The 19,637-nt window shown below is 44.6% G+C and overlaps 3 protein-coding genes across 4 annotated transcripts; 1 reads left to right on the plus strand and 2 right to left on the minus strand.

The window, feature by feature from the left end:
* Positions 1–550: 550 nt before the first annotated feature.
* LOC135245570 (sodium- and chloride-dependent betaine transporter-like) lies at positions 551–8,984 on the minus strand. The gene is made up of 10 exons (XM_064318687.1): positions 7,980–8,984; positions 6,906–7,040; positions 5,223–5,326; positions 4,706–4,830; positions 4,155–4,267; positions 3,526–3,663; positions 3,160–3,262; positions 2,863–2,963; positions 2,048–2,182; positions 551–1,520 (listed from the first exon to the last, which is right to left on the minus strand). Exons 1-10 carry the CDS (start codon positions 8,244–8,246, stop codon positions 1,359–1,361), a joined length of 1,383 nt encoding a protein of 460 aa, XP_064174757.1. The 5' UTR covers positions 8,247–8,984; the 3' UTR covers positions 551–1,358.
* Positions 8,985–10,071: 1,087 nt separating this feature from the next.
* LOC135245575 (sodium- and chloride-dependent betaine transporter-like) lies at positions 10,072–13,488 on the minus strand. The gene is made up of 5 exons (XM_064318696.1): positions 13,321–13,488; positions 12,314–12,531; positions 11,402–11,536; positions 10,941–11,081; positions 10,072–10,414 (listed from the first exon to the last, which is right to left on the minus strand). The coding sequence occupies exons 2-5, from the start codon at positions 12,504–12,506 to the stop codon at positions 10,311–10,313; spliced, it is 573 nt and encodes a 190-aa protein (XP_064174766.1). The 5' UTR covers positions 12,507–12,531; positions 13,321–13,488; the 3' UTR covers positions 10,072–10,310.
* A 2,265-nt stretch (positions 13,489–15,753) lies between these two features.
* LOC135245573 (protein mono-ADP-ribosyltransferase PARP11-like) lies at positions 15,754–19,630 on the plus strand. 2 transcript variants are annotated; one of them, XM_064318693.1, is made up of 8 exons: positions 15,754–15,912; positions 16,675–16,800; positions 16,935–17,055; positions 17,366–17,441; positions 17,641–17,713; positions 17,864–17,994; positions 18,316–18,464; positions 18,729–19,630. In XM_064318693.1, the coding sequence occupies exons 1-8, from the start codon at positions 15,844–15,846 to the stop codon at positions 19,043–19,045; spliced, it is 1,062 nt and encodes a 353-aa protein (XP_064174763.1). In that variant the 5' UTR covers positions 15,754–15,843; the 3' UTR covers positions 19,046–19,630. The 2 variants fall into 2 exon arrangements, with proteins under 2 accessions (XP_064174763.1, XP_064174764.1); XM_064318694.1 differs by lacking the exon at positions 15,754–15,912 and adding an exon at positions 15,941–16,065.
* Positions 19,631–19,637: the final 7 nt, after the last annotated feature.

The raw sequence follows: 19,637 nt of genomic DNA on the forward strand, positions 1-19,637 counted from the left end.
CACTGCACATTACTGCACTCTGCGAAAAGAAAAACATTTACATTATGCAGAACACGCAGAGTGAAAATAAATGAGTGAAATTTTAGTTTTTTTTTTTTTTTTTTGGTTTTTCAATACACTTGACAGGCTGGTAGAGATGCACACTGTAGATTTTTGCGTACCTTTAAAAAAGCATCTCATCAGTGAACTCACTTCCTGGGACTACATGCTGTACAGTGCTGCAAAGATGCAGGATACTGGCACTGTGAGATCCTATTGGCCAAATGCAACGTAAGTCAACGGGGCTCATATGTGTTCATTATCCATTCACGTATCGATGCCAGGCATCAAAGGGCTGTTCTGTGTGAAAATGAAACCTTGGACTAGCGTATGATTGGACATTGGACCATCCTTGCAGCTGCCTGCTAACTGGTTCAATTCTTAGTTTGGCTAAGCAGAGAATTTTTCCTTCTAAGTGAAGAAAAAACTTCTTTTTTTTACAGTTTACATCCTTTCAAGCCCCAAGAATGATTCAGTTATTTAATCATAAATTAGATCTGTTTGCTCATAGTTCTCTCTAAGTAATGAAGTTATTTATTTCCATTTTTATCTGGCAGAACAAACATGGTGTTATAACATTGGTAATAAAACTACAAAATAAAATATAACTGTTACAAAATGTATATGTAGCCTTGTAGCTACCTTGGACCATTTCTCAGGGGAAATGTACAAACAGTTAATCATACAGCAATTTTATGGTTAAAGACTAGAATGTTGAGCTCAGTGATGTTTACACACAACTCATTATGTGCACACACTGAGATGCACAAACTACAATAAAAATAAATTTAAATGAAATCAATCGACACATTTACATGGAGGTGCATGATGAATGGATGATTCAACCAAAACCATTACCAGATTTCCACACATCAAATTGAATGGACTATATCTTAATGTAATTAAAAGGCAACCCACTATCATATTGGCAATTTTATAAAAGTATGTACAGTTGGAATACTGTAATAAGTACCTTGTCTGGAGATGTTTTGCAGAAACATCGGCAAACGCAACATAAAGATTCACTCTATTTCTTTCTATCTGCAGGAAATGCAATATAAAAAGATCCTCTTTTTTATTTTTTTATTTTTTCTTAACCATGCTCTGGACACAATTCAGCACTGATAGTCATCAACACTCGGACCACTGCAGCAGTCTTCCTGTTTGCAAACTGATTGGTTCTGCCCGTTCTTGGGTTGGGTCATGTCTGACGTGTCTGTCTGTCTGTCTGTCTGTCTGTCCGTCAACGACGCCGACAGGGGAACGCGATCCGCCGCAGAAATCGACGGGTGGCTCGATGACGTCATCAGCCGGCGCCCTTACAAACGACTGGTGTGCTCCCCGACCAGCTTCTCCTCCTCAGCCCCTCTGCGAGAAGCCCTCTGTCCCTCGAAGATGACACGCCTGCACAGGCTCAGGCGGGGCTTCCGGGGCCACGCCTGTGGCAGGTCGCTGGAGGGCAAGGTGATGTCATGGGGACTCTGATCGACACGAAACGATAAGGGATGGTCAGTCAGTCTCACACGAAAAGTCAGTCTGGATAAAAGCATCTGCTGAATTGAAATTCAGGACACAGCACATCCACAAAAAGCAATCCACACAGACTGCACAAAGACATTAAGAGTGCACAGTCCACACTTAAACCAGAGACGTGCTACAAACCTAATGCTCACATAAGCTGTTTATTCGTGCTTATAAACAAAGGGGGGGATGCAGGCTATCCCACAATGGCTCATTTCCAAAGTGCGGGTTATTGGAGCACGGCATACCATTTACTCCCTTTACTTCACTGCTCATGTTCATATCTAAATAAGAGGAATATTTACCCGTGACATTACCATTGGGAGATGACGTACCGTACAGATAACGCATTAAGGACAGGGTTTCTGACCAATAACGACTGAGCTCCTGGTCTTTTTCTCCACAGAAGAGCGGGGGGGGCTACCCCAGAGACCCTGCTGTTCCCCTGCCCAAACGCCTCCGGGACCGGGAGGAGACGCACACCCACCTTACAGAGGTGCACGAAGATGTAGGCAGGAATGCACATCATGGGCAGCAGCATCAGCAGGGAAGCCAGTCCCAGCTCCAGCCCAGGTAAAGTGTCACTCCTCCAGTCATCCGTCAGGTTGTAAGACAAAGTGAGCTGGAGAAGGGGGAGGGGGGGGGGTCAGAGGTCACAGGGACAGCTAACCCTTATCATGGACCGGGACTAGACCAGAATATGCTAGAAACACACATAGAATAAAGTGACTGGAGTCCAACAGATAGAGCTGAAATGAACTGCGGGGGAAAGTAAACATGGGTGGCTGGGGGAGGGCCCCACCAGGGATTTGGGGCCCCATGAAATGATCTCACATTGGGCCCCCACCACCCCAGAAAATCTTATATATTTTTCTGTCAGTCATTAACTGACTTCCCCTCTCACACTGACACAGTCTTGCTGGAGGCTGGTACTGCAATCAAAGGAACAGAGAGTGCTTTGATTGGCATGAGGAAGAGGGTCACGCTAACTGGGCTAGCCACTTCACATTGAATTAAATGTGTCGTGGAGTAAGGGCAAAGGTTACAGGACAGGGTTAAACTGCTTCCAGGTCAGACTCTGCTTGCTTACAGTTAGCATCGTTTCCCGTTGTTCAATCACAACTCGGCCCTCCAATCAATTCTGCCAATTGACCATAATTTGGAGAGAGTGCGAGAGAAAGAGAGAGAGAGAAAAAGAGAGAGAGAGAGAGATAGAGGGAGGTGGTGCCACTAAACCTTATTGCCACAGCAATATGAAGACATAAGATGAGACGAGAAACCATTTAGAGGGTGAACACTCACACAACAAATAACTGGAGTCACAAACAGCCAGCAGTACTTTATCACTGGAAACGGCTGGTATCCAATCATGTCCTGTATGTTGTCATAGAAACGGTCTGCACCTGAAAAATCCAAAGCAGTTCAGTTAACTTCTGTAAAGTTACACGTTCTGTATAACAGTGCAGCACACAAAGACCATCTCAAATGTTATTACAATATCAGTGCAGACATTGTGGCAAGTCTTCACCTGACGACGTGTCATATTATCTTTGATATCTTTTTCAATTATGTATATACAGGTTAATGAAAACTACTGACCATAAACCCATCCAATGACAAGGGTTTCAAAGCAGGCTATAAACAACAGGCTGGTCCCACTTGGACCATATTGGTCAATCAGCAAAAATATGTGAATTCCTCCCTGAGAATATCAGAAATGAGTGACAAACAGAAATAATTACAGGAGCGCCGACTCAATATAATCTTATGTACGTAAACAGCATAGAGTTACTCATTTAAATATCCTTCACTTTGGTATTTGGGGTATAATATTAGTGTGGCAACACCTTAATATTGTGTTAAGCAAATAAACATTGCTGCATGATGTTAAAATACAATATACATAAATACATACAACAGTTGTTGACTCTCCACCCCCCCCCCCCCCCCCCCCCCCCGCCGTACGTTGGTGACCAGCATTAGCCCCAGGAGGAAGCAGGAGACAGCGATGCCCAGGACCAGGAGCTCACGTCTTCCTGGTTTCCGCAGCACATGGGGGAACATGTCTGTGATAGCTGTACACAGACTCTCCACACACACAAACTGAGAGCATGCACACGCACCAGCGCGCACACACACACGCACACGCATGCACACATACATCCATACACACACACACACACACACACGCGCACACACACACACACATATACATCCATACATACATGCACACATGCACACACACACACACACACACATATACATCCATACATACATGCACACATGCACACACACACACACACACACACACACGCACACACACACACACACACACACACACATGCACACACACACACACACACACACACATGCACACACACACACACACACACACACACGCACCAGCGCGCATACACACACATCCACACATGCACACACACACACATATACATCCATACATACATCCACACATGCACACACACGCACACACACACACCATGAATGAGCACGCTTCATAAACGCTGTGGCTGAATGGTAAACTGAATTTACTCCACCGCTCAGGGAACACCCCGCGTGTGGTACATTTACCCTACCTGGCTATCCAGGCCCAGGAAGAGCACCATCAGAAAGAAGAGAACAGACCAAAACTGAGCTCCTGGCAACAGAGACAGAGCTCTGGGATAGGCGATGAAGGCCAAACCTGGACCTGCAAGGAAGAAGGAGAGGGAACTCGACACTGCCACGCACTCACACTCCAGCTCTGTGTGAATTACAACACCGCTCAAGGTCAGCAGTTCATAAAAAGGCTGTTCAAAAGAACACTAATGCATCCAGATAATCTGAAAATGTACACAAAAAGCCCTGTTAAGAAGTGCAGCTCAGAATATTGCTGCAATACTGTAGGGATTAGACAGTCGTTAATCAGTCTCCTCACTGATTGGGTTGATCTGCCCTCTAGTGGTCATCTCCTGTGATAACGGCAATATGTCTCGGATGTGTGAAGTACCTTCATAAAAGCCATTACGAAAACTCCCTTTCGAAGTTGATCAGTGCGGCGACAGCGACGTCGGACTGGTAATATGAATATGAATTCATGCTGCATGTAATGGGCACAGGTAAATCTGCCCAAGCTCATTCCGCTCACCCGAGGACACGATGGAAGCCACGTCCGTGCCAAGTTCATGAGCCATGAAGCCCAGTATGGAAAACACAGCGAAGCCAGCGAAGATACTGGTGGCACTGTTGAGAACGCAGAGCGCAATGCAGTCTCTGTGAAATAAAGCAGAGATTAATGATTAATGATTAATGATAAAGCCTTCTCAGGCTGAGATTAGCACCTGTGTGGGTGCAACAGCAGAAACCCTTTTTAAAAATATCAATGAAAAAAAAAAACAGAATAATATTTAAAAATAATAATCAACTAGGTGTCACTTTTTTTTCTGACCACATGAAATAACAACACGTAGGTACATGATAATAAAGTTACCTTTAAATTCTTTAAAATGTGTAACCAACTTGGTCAGATCAAGGGATCAAACCCATGAACACAGAGACTTGCACTGTGTAAAATACTGTGTTTTCATATGTTTGTCCACAGTTGACTCCATGCAGGACTTAGGCAAAGATGGCTGACAGTTAGGGGACAGACAGGGGCCACTGACCTGTAGCAGTCGTTGTTGTATTTGTTGTAGCTTCCCAGTGCAGTGAGGACCCCCTGGCACACGGCGTAGGAGAAGAAGACCTGTGTGCCTGCATCGCACCACACCTTAACAGAGAAAACACCCTTTCACAGCCTGTCACTCTCCTGAAAACACAGTCTTCATTAACCCCTTTGAAGAGTCTGCTTTTATTTGGAATGTTCTCACAACTATATGTTAGGGTTCTAGAACTACATTACTTTAAATTACCAGCAGTGATTGTTACATCAGCATTATAGAAGGTTCAGTTAAGAGCGTTCCAATCGCATATTTTGTGATCTTTCATCTTAAACAGTCAAACCAGAGTGAGAAGTTTCCATTCTGTTTCACCCCTGATACTACTTGTACTTGAACAATAAATGGATACATAAACTGTAACCAAGGTAAGATAGATTCATACCAATGCTAAATAAATATGAAATGCATTTAAGGTAAGACAATAGCAGTATTTACAAGCCAGGAAATTGGGCTATTTCTGAAACAAAGCAAGATCTCAAACTGTAACGCATTTCTCGTAAAATTGCCAATAATCTGCAGGAATGTTAATGATGTTGAAATATCAACACATTTCAAGTTTATGAGACACTCTCTTGCATCTCTTAACCAATCAAATTCCAGTGTGACAGGGCGACCAACGGCAGTACCAAGACAACACCATCTGGTTGCTATCAACAGGCCGGCCCATGCTGCTGCTGCAACCCTCCCCCTTCCCTGGATACCGCACTACATTGCCGTCCTGTGTGCAAAGCAGACACAAGCAGGCTTTCAGGCAAAACCACATATGCCTACGTTGCAGGTCCCCCTGTAAGAATGGTTTGTAAAGGAAAGGGGAGGGGAGGGGAGGGGGTGGTGATTGTATCCAGAAATGTAATTGGATACCGTACTGGACTGTAACCAATCACACTGCAGGAGTATGCTGATCCGTTTCTATAGCATGAGGCTTTGCAGCTTTGCAGACTTAAAGCGCAGCTGGGGTCATACACTGGAATGCAGCCTCATTGGTTCCACATACTGAATGCACAGACCTGCCTCTCTGTCCCCGCTCAAGTCCACCCCAAGCAAAGCACACATCGCCTCTCACAAAAATTACAGGCTGTTTTAATAGTCGTTCCTGTGCAGGACTTAATTCACCCTTACTCAGGATAAGTTCACCTCTTGTGAGGATGCACATGCTGTTACTACAGCCATAAAAAACTTTCTTTTCCGGCTTTTCAAACACACTGACAGCCACGGCTATGGAGGCGGGAGAGTGTGCTGTTCTCAGTGGGGGGGGGCAGGAATTTGCCCTTTGACCCCCAGAAGCCAGCAGGGAAAGAGAAAAGGAAATGAAATGGGGAGGTAAACGTTCACCCAGGGCTGTCGCTAGTGGAGTCAAACATGGTGACAATTCTAGGGGCCCACAGCTATAAAATAAAAAAAATTTGTTTCATAAAAAAAAGGGGTTGCCCAGAGCACTATTCTTTCAGGGGGCCCAGAATTCCTAGCTACGCCCCCCGAGTTCACTCGCAGTGCACAAGCGAAAAAAAACGCAGCGTTGGGTGATGACCAGAGGGCGTGCGTTCTCTGTTTGACAGCCTCACAGTCCCACGCAGGGGGAGAAGCTTTCATCGCTGGTCCGAGTGAAGCCGCCCCCCCCCCCAGGCTTACTCTGGGGTTGGAGATCTTGGAGATGTCGGGGTACAGGTAGTAGGACACCCCCTCCCAGGCCCCCGGCAGGGACACCCCGCGCACGAACAGGATGAAGAGCATGAGGTACGGGAACGTCGCAGTGAAGTAGACCACCTGAGAGAGAGAGAGAGAGAGAGGGGAGGGCGCCCATCCTCAACACCACAGATACGGGGTACGGGGGGTACAGGGGGGACAGGAGGGGCACGGACTGGCTCCCAGCTTTCCATCTGACCCCCTAAAATCCAGAATAAATCCAGGGGGCAGCCGCCCACCCAGCTCGAAGGCTCTAATAAGGAGCTGGATAACAAGACGGCCCGAGCACAAACAAAAGATAACCACGGGCCGTAGCCCAAGGCTACGCTCCACTTTATTAAACGAAGCTTTCGGGCGCACAAACATTCATCAGGGCACGCTAAACAAACAACGGGCTGCTGGGATAACTGGCTTTCCGTCCCTCTCCGTTCCATCGGCTGTGAGCAACAGACCCTTCCCTTAATAAAGTGAAACACAGCTTTTGTCAACAGTGTGCGTCAATCAGAGATGCTCATTTCAATTCAAATCATTTCAGCTCACTCAGGGCCTTTTACAGGCATTTGCAGAAGGTTATATTTATCAATACTGCACACAGCCGTGTAATTGACAAGTTATAAACAGAAACTGTGTGAAAAACTACAACCACACTGTTTAACCTGGGGTAACACCAGACTGAAATTGCTAATCTATTATAATGGAGAATTAGCACCCACTTGACTGCAACTTAAGTTTACACTGTTGCTATATAAGGCATATTAATTTTTTTCTTAAACAGAGAAAGAATTGGATTAGATCCTATCCTATCCTATCCATCTCTGCCATTCATGTCTATTCAGCCTATTCCTTCAAAGGAACCGCGCAGTTTCTGCACCCCTGCAGCCTGCAGTCATCCGGAACACAGTCAGGAACAGGTCACCGCGGGAACATAAATCCCACTCCCTTTGTAGCTGACCCTGTTAGCGGGACCAGCTTTGGTGAAATGTCCAGATGCTAAAATGGCTGCCCCCCCTCCGTTCTCACCTTCCCGGTGGATTTGACCCCCTTCCAGATGCAGAAGTAGCAGATAACCCAGGCCAGCAGCAGGCAGAGGGCCAGGTCCCAGCGCACAGGACCCAGGGGCTCATGCAGACTGGCTGTCTTCCCCAACACGTGGATACTGGAGAACACACACGTACGTATGCACACAGGTACATACATATGCACACAGGTACACACACATATGCACACACACAGGTACATACATATGCACACAGGTACACACACATATGCACACACACATATATACATATGCACACAGGTACATACACATATACATAAGCACACAGGTACACATACACATGTACACACGCGCACACACACACACACACACGTTTGAAATGCACAGCAGACACAGGCACACAAAAACACACAGGTCCTGAGTTTACTGAGTTTACTGCCATATCCTATCTGCAGCTACTTGTAAAGATTTCCAAGTCAGCTAGTCAGTCTGGCTGGGACTAAGGCTTTGTGCTACTGAGGTGTCTTTTGGGATGTCCGTGACTTCAGTCGTGAGCTATTCTATTCAGACTGTCTGATAAATGGGCGCATTGTGCTGCCCCTGTCCCACGGGATAGCCTAGCCGCGCTCTGAAAGACAGGCCCCGCCCTCGCAGCCTTTCAGCGGTTAAGCAGCAGTGGATCTGAAGCTGAGGAATTACGGCCCCTTTCTGTTCGGGAAAACAAAGCGCGCGGAATCTCGCCGTCGGGTTTGTTTGCTTAGCTCCTGGCAAACGAACGGAGAAATGGAATGGATTAGGGAGGGAAAGAAAATAAGAGAAAAGAAAATTCGCTCCGTCTTCCTTCTGGGTGGCTGCGCAGACTCTGCTGGCTTACATCCTCCCAGGTGCTACAGTAAGCCCCCCTCAGTCATAAAGCCATAGTCCAAACCCAACCACTCACACCTCCCTCCCTCCCTCACTCACTCACTCACTCTATGAGTCATAATGCTGTAGAACCTGACAGACCCCACTGACCAATGGGGAAGGATATGGACACATGACATTGTTATTTCATTTTCCTCTTCTTGCTTTAAAAACTTAAACTAAGATAACCAGAGTGTGGAACACTGCAACAAGAAACCAAGGTAAGCTAATCCTAAGTTGCTGCAGGTGCAAGACTCACGAGTCAGACCATGGAGAATGAGCAAAGGGCACTGGATGAGTCTGCTAAGCCAGTTTCCATATCACATCCACATCTGTCTCCATTCCATGCCTGCATTTCATCATCACAACTATTTCTCATTTACATTGCATTTTCACCATTTGCAACATCATTCATCTAGGGAGCTTTAAAACTTAAGCTTAGAGAATAACCAGAGTCAGTGGAGAGGTGTCGTAACCGATAGTAACCAATGGATAAACCTACCACGCAAAGTTTGTAGCAGGTGCAAGACTCAGATTGAAAATGCAGTGCTCTATGCAGAAAATGCAGCTAAGGGCACTGTGATAGATGTAGCGTGGCTAAGGCTAGTATTTCCATAGTAAATTCTTTATCCTGACATCTGTCTCCCCTGCATTTCTCATGGTTCCGGCCAGCCCATAATGCACTGCGAATCCGTCATTCAACTTGGAGAATTGTCTCATTCGACGTGACAGAAGAACACATGAAGTAACTGGATTCCCATTTCAACATTGACATTCATTCATATGTGAATGCTTTAAGGCTTGTTAACCTGCATGAAACAGATTTGTTTTGTTCAGCACTGCAAAGGACAGTCCATGGGATAGAATAGTGCAGTATCGCTAGGATAGGAGCTGTATAAAGATCAATATAAAGCTCATGCACCGTGCAATGAGCTTTTCATTGATCAAGCCGTATCCTGCCACTTAATCCAGTCAACTGCAAGTGAGACTTGAGAGAAAACAACAGACACCGACAACAAGGGCTGTCACCCACCAAGCTCAGCTGTGCACACAGGGAACACCACAGCTGCTGTCACCAAGCTTACTTCCAAACTCCTCCCGGGGCCCACCATGTGCTCGCAGGTCTGTCAAGAGATTCTGGGTTATCCATTCACATCGTCTATTGTAGAGATTTTATTTATCCACATTAATTATGGCTCCAAATGCTCGCCACATATTTTTAAGCTGGAGTATGTTACACTGTAACATCAGCAAGCTCACAATATATTCCAATAATATAGGCATCATAATATTGTTTAATGCGCAAATTCAAGCTATTGTATGAAAAAAATGTAAGATGCATTTATCTTTCTTCTTCAGACAAGTCTTCCCCTACCTTTTCTTACACATTACCCCAATACATACATACATTCTGTTCTGCAACCCCAAAAAATGAACTGACAAAGCATTAATCAGAAATATTTAGCTTGGTACAACCTTTCGTACTCATAATCGTTCATAGTGATGTTGAACAGGACGGACTCGTGTCCCATGATGCTCTTGTTCTGGCAGTGTGCTGCGGAGAGAATCTTGGGGTAAAAGCAGGCCTAAAAGCTCATTTTAACACACCTCTGAAGGTACTCTAAACCAGCACAGCATCCTGCATCCTGACAGGTGTTATTTCATGGTCCACCTGACATACAGTATCTTCTTCGGCTGGGACGATCAAACATTTCAGCTTTAAAAAAAAAGGCAGTTTATAAAGCCCAGGCCCACATTAAATTAATTCACAATGTGGTTTGTTCCTTGACTTAAGTGAGGGCGTTATCAATCACCGAAAATTCCACGGTTACGCAAACTGATGGGAAACATTGTTTGAGACATTTAAATTTGTGTTGGGCTTAAACTGCACCTGGGCATAAGACCCTAGTTATGCCCAGGTGCAGCTTCAAGTACTAAGTGTGGGGAAATTAAGCTGTAATGTGAGTTTGGTCTAAAGCATTATAAACATCGCTCCTGATCACCTCTCGGCTTCACTAGAGTAAAAACTTCCTAAACCTTGTTGTGTGACAGCCGGTTGGGGGGCACACGTTTCACTGTACCTGTGTTCCAACTGTTGGTGCAAGCTGACCAGGGGAGCGGGTTTTTAAAAGAATTAAAGAGGTAAAAAATGGCCCAGGCCAACACCACGATGTAGTAGATGTTGAGGTAGAGGACAATGACCTGTGATGCGATTCCTATTCCTGCTCAGCAAAAAGGGAACAAAAAGGGAAATATCAGCACAATAAAACTGCTAAAATCCACCCGGAGCTGCAAGACACGTTATATAAATTTCACCTTACAGCTGCCAATTAACATGCACAAAATTGCGGATAAATGAATAAAAACAGGCCAAGTAAACGGCCCTTTATGTGCAATGCATCAGCATGGTTTTGTGTTTACGGAGGAATATGCAGCACAATGACGGGTGGGGGCGGGGGGTTGGGTGGGTGAGGGGTGCAGGACAGGCCAATCGAGGAGGAACATTTAGGCGCTACGAGGTGACACACAGGAGCTGTTTTACCCTCAAACATGGGGCATATTTTCCTCCAGGCTGTGACCCCGCCCTCGCTGGTGTACTGGCCCAGGGATGTCTCCAGGAAGAAGACAGGGATCCCGCAGAAGAAGAGGAACACAAAGTAGGGGATGAAGAACACACCTGCGGGACAGCACACAGGCACCGTGGTTACCCCTCCCCAAAATCTCACACAAAGGGGGGGATGAAGTTAGATTAGAGACAGGAAGACACACACCCAATCACTTCACTTAAGAAGTGAATGACAAGCCTGATACCGCTCATGCAGTACTTTGCCCAAGCCTGCGAACAGCCTGTGGACACTTCAGCAGCGAAGACCTATTCAATAAAAGCCCGCTTCACGGAACAGCGACACAAAGAGTTAACTATGCAGTACAATGCGCCCAGAATAAACCGGATATATTTTGAGGATAAACGCTTACTTGGCAGGTACTGACATGGAGTCAGTGGATCAAATGAGAATGAACTGATCTGAACCCTTTTCAAAAGCTCAGTACAGTAAGGCGGCTGTACTGGAAATATTACTCTTTGTGTAAACGTTCTGCTCTTTACTTCCAGATGAGGACACGTGATACGCAAAAAGAGCCTGAATCTTACATATCATCCATTAACAGTGTAACGGAAAGATATGTGGAGTTAACCACATTACTGCACAGAATACAATCAGTGCGCCACTCGCAACGTCTGGCTCCATTACCTCTGCACTTTACTGCAACCTCTGCCCAGACAGGAGCGCAGATAGAAATAGTATCTGACAGCATACCTTTCTCAACCACAAGTCTCTAAGTGAAACAGAACTTAAACATCATTTTTAGACACATTTATTCAGATGAAGTGTCTTTTTCCGAGACAGTATTTATGTGAGGAGACATCTGTCCCCCTCAACTCCTTCCCACTCACCTCCTCCGTTCTTATAGCATAAATAGGGGAAGCGCCATACGTTGCCCAGGCCGATGATCTCTCCGGCCATGGACAGAACAAATTCGGTTTTGTTGGCCCACTGCCCCCTCTCCTGGACCCTGTCGGCGGTCCCCGGAGCAGCCTCCACATTCCCGGGGTCGCTGGGAGGGGCTTCCTCGGGACCGTCACCCATAGTAGGATTCGAAGACTCGAGGAGACTGGAGTATACAGAATTTAGGCATTTTTAAACCGGATAACTACACATATACAACCCTACCACTGCTGTCACTAACACAATAATGCTTATTATTATTACTTTCATGGTAATAATCAATGATATTATTGATGACAAGAAAGATAATGAGAACAAGAAACACTGTGTATTTACATGAAATGGAGTACTTATGAATACAGATCCCAAGAACGAAGAATAATTTGCGTGGATTCCAAGCAAACGAATAATGCAAGCAACCAAAAATTTAACGACCGCACAAAGTTTACGCAGTTTGTGTTTGCATTTAGGTTTTATTGTGTCGCTTTATAGTACTGTGTGGATATTCTCAACCAATATCACGCGCTTTTTGTTGTTATTCATGAATAAATTACATTTTTAAATATAATAGAAATTAGATATATTGTGTACATAGTTTCAGACAAGGTTACTTTGCGCAATGCTACTCCATAAGGTTTGCTGCCAATTTTAAGTGGGCTGGGCGAAACTCTGCATAAGCAGCAAGCACACGCATGTAAGCGTTCTTCTTTTTCGTCTCAGTGAGACTTTGTATAATCCTCGCTATAAATCACATTTTTAAGTAGGGCTCTGAAAAACAGCAGGACGCGCAACTATTGCTGTAAACAGTTGTGGAATTGCATCAAGAATTAATGTTGTTTCTGCCATTGCGACCGGGGTGCCTGTTTTTTTTTTTTTTTTTTTATCTAGTAAACATGCTTTAAGATTTACGCACAAATACGAGGAAAGTAAACGCAAATTAGTAAACAGTACTCACTTGTTGAAAATGGCGGAATCGTTTTTAGTTTTTACGCACGGTAAAAGACCGTTAAGGTTTCCAGCCTGCTGGGTTTGCTGAGAGGGAGGGCTCAGTGAAGAAGATTGTGAAGGGAAGCATGCATGTGTCTGTGTTTAAGAAGGAAAGCCATCCTGGGACATCCGGTGAAATTCCTCGAACTAATCTTGCTTTGGTTCAAATTACCTATTGAATTCATCGGCTTGATTGATATGACTTAAAACACTCCACTGAAATGAAACTTACGTAAGAACATAAAATTCAAACATAAAAATATATACGACTGTGTAAGAATGCAGGAATTAGAAGCAATTATATTTAGGAAATGTTACAAGAAATGTATTTTGTGTTGTATGCATTATAGTAATATATTCAGAATTCAAAATGCAGCAAGAAGCAAATAATATGGTAGCATAAAAATTATGAGCCCCACCTTAGAGAAAAGTATTTACAGAGCAGATAGTTTTTCGTTTAACTGGTTTGTCAAAAGTGGGGCAAATCTGAACAGATCTGAACAGAGTCATAATAGCTGTGTACATTAAATTGCTTGTATTTTTCCAGAACACCTTGTCATAGCAATCTCAGGATAGTGATCCCTTGTCCTGCAAGCACGCTGTTATGTCTTAAAGTCCAAAAAACTATGTCTTTTTGTTTTCTTTTTTTTAAGTGTGCGCTTTGAATAGAAGTATAATAATGGTGTCACTTGGCGTACCCAGCAACCCTCTGAAGTTATTGCTGGTCTGATGGATGTTTTCTATTAGAGCTGTTTTCCCCCGAAAACCCCTGAAAGCTTGACCATATTAAACGTCTCCATAGCAAGCTGCAACAGGACATAACGTTTTCATTTGAGCTTCTTTGTTATTTCAGAAAATTACAACATTCGTCTTTTTGAGAAAAAAAGCATGAATAGTTCTTTGCGACAATTTAAAAGACGCTACCCTCTGTTAATGCTGATATACCGATATATTTTTACTGACAATTAAAAAAATAAGTTTGCAAACGAAAGTAACTGTTTTTGTGAGGCAGTCTTGCTAAGATATGATTGCCTCAGCTGTAGGTCAATAATACCTGTGGTGAACCTGTTTCTTTCTTATTTGTCCTGTGCTGATTGTCATGTTGACCAACCCCAGGTATTGATGCTAATTGCTATATTACCTTACAACCACTGATCCTCAGTCCTGGTCCTGGAGGACCACGGGGTCTTTTGGTTTTTGTTTTTGCCTTAAGATCAGCGAGTGGTTCAGACTCAGAAAACCATGTCAGCTGAGTCAGCTGTGCGACAAACTGCTTTAACTGATCCGTTACTGTGCTACTCATGTTCTGAGTAATGACAAAAGCCAGCATACCCCGTGGCTCTCCAGGACCAGGATTGAGAACCTACTATGTTAGACCCAGGAGAGTCAAGCTGATGTAGGCAAGTGTATATTGAGCCAATGTGTGCCAGAGGTCAAAGCCAGACAGTATCTTTAATACGGGTTTTTCATGGTGTTAGTCTTGTCCACATCTTGACATCACTGGAATACAGAAAAGAAGAATTATCATCATTCACTGCAGTGTTTTGCTGTTGTCTTTCTGTCATATGGATTACAAAAGCCATATAATCATTGTTATCACAATGCTGCATTTTCTCTCACAGACTAGTGAGTAAATGCAGAAACTTGGCAAGAGACATTGGTGATGTGTTTTATTTATTTATTTTTTATTAACACGAGATAAATGAGGATGGCACTGAAATACCTAAATTCTAAAGATGTCCTGCGGTCGGCATCTCCAGAGTTGTCGACGAGACATGGCCCACCTTAAAAAGCATGGGACACACAGAGTCACGCTGGGCAGGACATGCAAAGACAATTAAAGCAGTGTCTGCCCCTGCATGCTGTATTGCACTGCTGCATCTTGAATGTAACCCTCTCAAAGAGAGCTCAAAGACTGCTTATAAAAAGCTCGCTGTTCACTGGTTAATGTCATGGAAACGGGGCCTGTTCAACTCATGCCATTTAATTAGCGCCATTTTGCAGAAGTAGTGGGGCCTGGACGGAATCACTAGTCCTTTTCGTGGACCTCAATGCAGTCGTTTGCCCGTGGTTTCATCCTAACATCGAGTTGCTGTCGTAACTGTTTGAAATGCCCCCAAAAATAGATTAATGTATAGGTACAAAAGTTATGCTCATGCATTTTACGTAAAATATTTTGTCCACTTTTGCATATATCTGTTTTTAAATGCAATCACTCCTTGGTTAGCGAAACTCAACATACTGTTCGCTTATTTTGTACATTATATCAACATTCGGTCGTTGCTTACTTTTCCTATTATTAACAGGGCACAAGATGTTCTTTCTTGGTCGAAGGCGCGATTTCGATATCCTATCGCTAGGCGGCAGTCAAGATGCTCACGGAAACGCCGACAAAATTGAATGGCACATTTGTGACGTATGCGGAAGTAAACAATAACATTAAAAATGGAAACTTGACAATCGCAGAGGCCGGTGTTTGTTCGCTTTTCGGATGTCTAACCTCGGATGGTTGACGAGTGCACTAACTAAAATAGACACAAGTAGGGCTGTTTCACAACAGGTAAGACAAAATTAACTGGGCACAAATCGTGTCGTTTGTTTTAGCCTCCACGAACCACCATCCTGCTGACAGAATGCGAAGCTGCGTTGTGAGGTGGCAATCATTAGTGCAGGTCCGCTGATACATCATCTTTTCCACTGTCTGTCAGTTCATGTAAGTAAGCGCTGACGAAGCAAACGTATGAATATGCAGCCACAATTAAATGCAGCTCCGGTGCCACCTGGATGAGCTGACAACAAGCACACAGGGTGATGTGGGCCCATCGGAATATCTGTAGACTAACTCGATACTCTTGCCGATGCTTCTCTAGCTAACTATGATGCTCAGTTAGCTAATCAGCCGATAAAAGAAGAGTCGGAGTATTATTCTTGTGAAAGAAAACTGCGGTTGCACTTTAGGCGGCTCGGTACAAACATAACCTTCGTTTTTACTCAGTTCCATGACGAAAGAAGTGTTTTGCAATTTAAATAAAAAGTTCAATTACAACCTAGTATTGGGAATACAATGAGCGTCTTGCAGCCACCGATCTCAGATTAGCTGAAATCTGCACTTTTTGGAAGTAATTCGATCAAAACTATTTCTGAAAGCTGGGCTGCAGTCACCCTATTGGCTGCAGCTAATTGGCCAGCGTTGTGCAGCTGTCAATGCACGTCACGCAAAGTTTCATGTGATTGTTGTTTCTCCGTCCCTTTCTTTCTTTCTTCCTTCCTTCCTTCCTTTCTCATCCCTTGGCATCACATTAGACTGTCTGATTGTTTGTAGTGGGACAAAACCATGTTTACAAGGACAGCAGAAGACGAGTCCTCTGATGTGGAGGAGATGGATACCTCGGAGAGCCGCTGGTGTTGGTTCTACCTGGCCGAGTGTGGCGTGTGGCATATTTTTGAGGTAGCATGGATAATAACTTTACGGAGGATAACATTAAAACAGAACACATGAAAATCGGCTACCTGCGATGGTTTCCACAACCTGTATGTGAGAAATTTCTTTTTTTCCCCTTCTGTACTCTTGCATTATTTCAGGTGGACCCCAGTGCTGCCTGCTCTGTGACCAGCGACCAAATCGAACAGAATTACGCGAGGAATCATCAGGGCATCCTGGAATTCCACACAGCCAAGTATACCTACAGATTAGATTTCTCAGGTATCAGAGGGTGATGACTTCTTATTTTTTCTATCGATTAATACCTAGCCAATATGTAAAAGCATGTCCGGCTTCCTGTTCAGTTTAGTTGTGTGTTACAAAGTATTGTAATGACAGTGGTGTCTGTCTGAATGTAACCTTTTTTGCACGTGAGAGTATGGATAAAGCTCTCTCCATGTACATGAGTTTGAGCCAGTGCAGATTTAGTAGAGGAGACTAGGGTACTCTGTCTGAGCGTGGATACACTGCCTCACTTCTGTTTTTTTCTATGCTCGTTTGCTTGTTTTTCTTTTGTACCGACCACATGCAGTAATGAAACAAACTAATCTAACTACTGGAAAGCAACGGCCAATCAAACGAGCCCTCCATTCAGCGACAAGTTTCAGGTAAGACTGACCTGAGGGACATTTCAACAAAGCAGCATTACAGGAATTCATTTAGCCAGCTAACCAGCTAACTTAACTTTTGTAAATCTAAAGAGAAAAGTCCCTCAGTTCTAATAGTGTGTACGTGCATGCGTGTGCCTGCGTGTGTGTGTGCGCGTGTGTGTGTGTGTGTGCGCGCGCGCGTGTGTGTGTTTTACAGATTTATCTGTGATAACCTTGCTCTGCCCGTTCCCTCACACTGGGAAAGGATCAATACTGAGGAGCCTTTCCAGGTAAGTGACGCCCGTCTCGCTTTCTGTCCCCGTCATTTTAAGGCATTTAGTTCCAGCACCACACAGAAGTCCCTCTCAGTCTGTGCGCCTTGCCTTGAGCGCGTAAGCAGGATTGTGCTGATTAACGCGACTGTGATTCTTGTCTTCCAGCTCATCTCTCTGGGCAGAGACACTTATGAGTACAAAGAGGTAGCAAGGTTGTTTGAGAGGACAATGGGAGGAGCCCTCATCAAGTTAATTCACAGAATACAGAACTTAGACCTGTGGGAGTTTTTTTGCCGGTAGGCTGCACTATACTTGTGGTTGATGCGATCGCATTGATGAATGTTGTCGATCAATTTTGTGCATGCCATGATCAAGAGTTGAGTTAATGTGGAATAATAGCACAAGAATTGGATCCAGGATCACAACACAAAGCTCCTGGATGATTTCTCAGTCCCCCACTGCATGCAAAATGAATGAATAAATAAATAAATAAATAAATAACCGCTCGTCAAAGTGCAAGTTTAAAGCACAGCACCCTGGGAAGTCCTCTTAACTGCAGCAGCTGTTCGTTTGCGGAGGTGTGCTGATCTTGCGTTCTGTTCCCGCGTCCTCTGAAGGAAGAAGGCCCAGCTGAGGAAGATCAAACGGACGGACGTGGAAGAGAAGATGCTGTTCCACGGCACGGGCCACAGCAACGTCCCGGCCATCTGCACCTACAACTTTGACTGGCGGTTGACCGGGAGCCATGGCGACGTCTACGGCAAAGGTGGGCCACGGCCACGACCCGGACGCTGTCGATCAGTGTGACCTCCGTGCGCTTGGCCTTCTCTCCGAGAAATCTCCAGCAGGATTTACGCTGTTTTTCCTTCATTTTTTTAATATTCACCACACCAACCATCAAACAAAAGTCACACTTAAGAACAATTTAAAGACGAAAGTGCATTGTGGTAAGGTCGACCAATGACCTGATGTTATTGTGTCTGATATAGGAACAGTAATTCTCTGTCTCTGTCTCCGTCTCTCTCTTCAGGAAGTTATTTTGCGAGAGATGCCAAGTACTCGAGTAAGTTCTGCCACTCCACCGGGAAACACAACTTCACTTTGCAGAAGCACGGCCTGGCCCCGCCCACGTTCCAGAGTGAGCCGTCCTTCAAGTCCATGTTCCTGGCCCGGGTCCTGGTGGGGGAGTACACCCTGGGACACCCCCTGTTCAGCCGGCCCCCCTCCAAAGACACCACCATCACAAACTTTTACGACAGCTGCGTGGATGACATTGTGAACCCCAAGATCTTTGTGATCTTTGACAGCAACCAGGTGTACCCAGAATATTTAATCGAGTTCTTTTAACGGCGTCGAGACGGGCTTTGAGCGTACAGTTGTGCTTGCCCCCCCCTCCATACAGTATTATTTTCATATAATAATAATAAGGACTCAATGCACTCTTCTTAAAAACAGGGGTTTAGAGTACTGGAGGGTGTCGTGGAAAATGTAATTTCTCAAAACGCTCAAAATGGACGTCGTCTATTTACGTTGATTTTTATGAGAGAGGCGACATGAAGGCGACCGTTGAAGAGAAACGCACAAACGGGCATTGCTCTTCTTTCTTTTCTGTCGTCACCTTACGGACGTCCCACAGTGCCTTTGGAAAGGGGGGGGGGGGAACAGAGTGGCTGGAGATTCTTTGGATTTCAGCTCTGAAAGTGTGTGTTCTCACAATGCGGTCAGTGGACACACACACACAATGAGGACCAGATTTGTGCCATAACAGGTTGCACTTTACACTGTATAGCTACTTTTTAAATTCTTGTTTGTTGTTTTTCTTCTTCTTGTGTGCTTAGATCTTTCTGTGATTTCATTTGCTCCTCTGTCTGTACATAGTATCTCTTGTTTGTCGTCTGTGCTCTCACAGGAATGAAATCAGTGTTATTCTCTGTCTCTA

This window comes from Anguilla rostrata, chromosome 19, assembly GCF_018555375.3.
Source record: "Anguilla rostrata isolate EN2019 chromosome 19, ASM1855537v3, whole genome shotgun sequence".
NCBI lineage: Eukaryota > Metazoa > Chordata > Actinopteri > Anguilliformes > Anguillidae > Anguilla > Anguilla rostrata.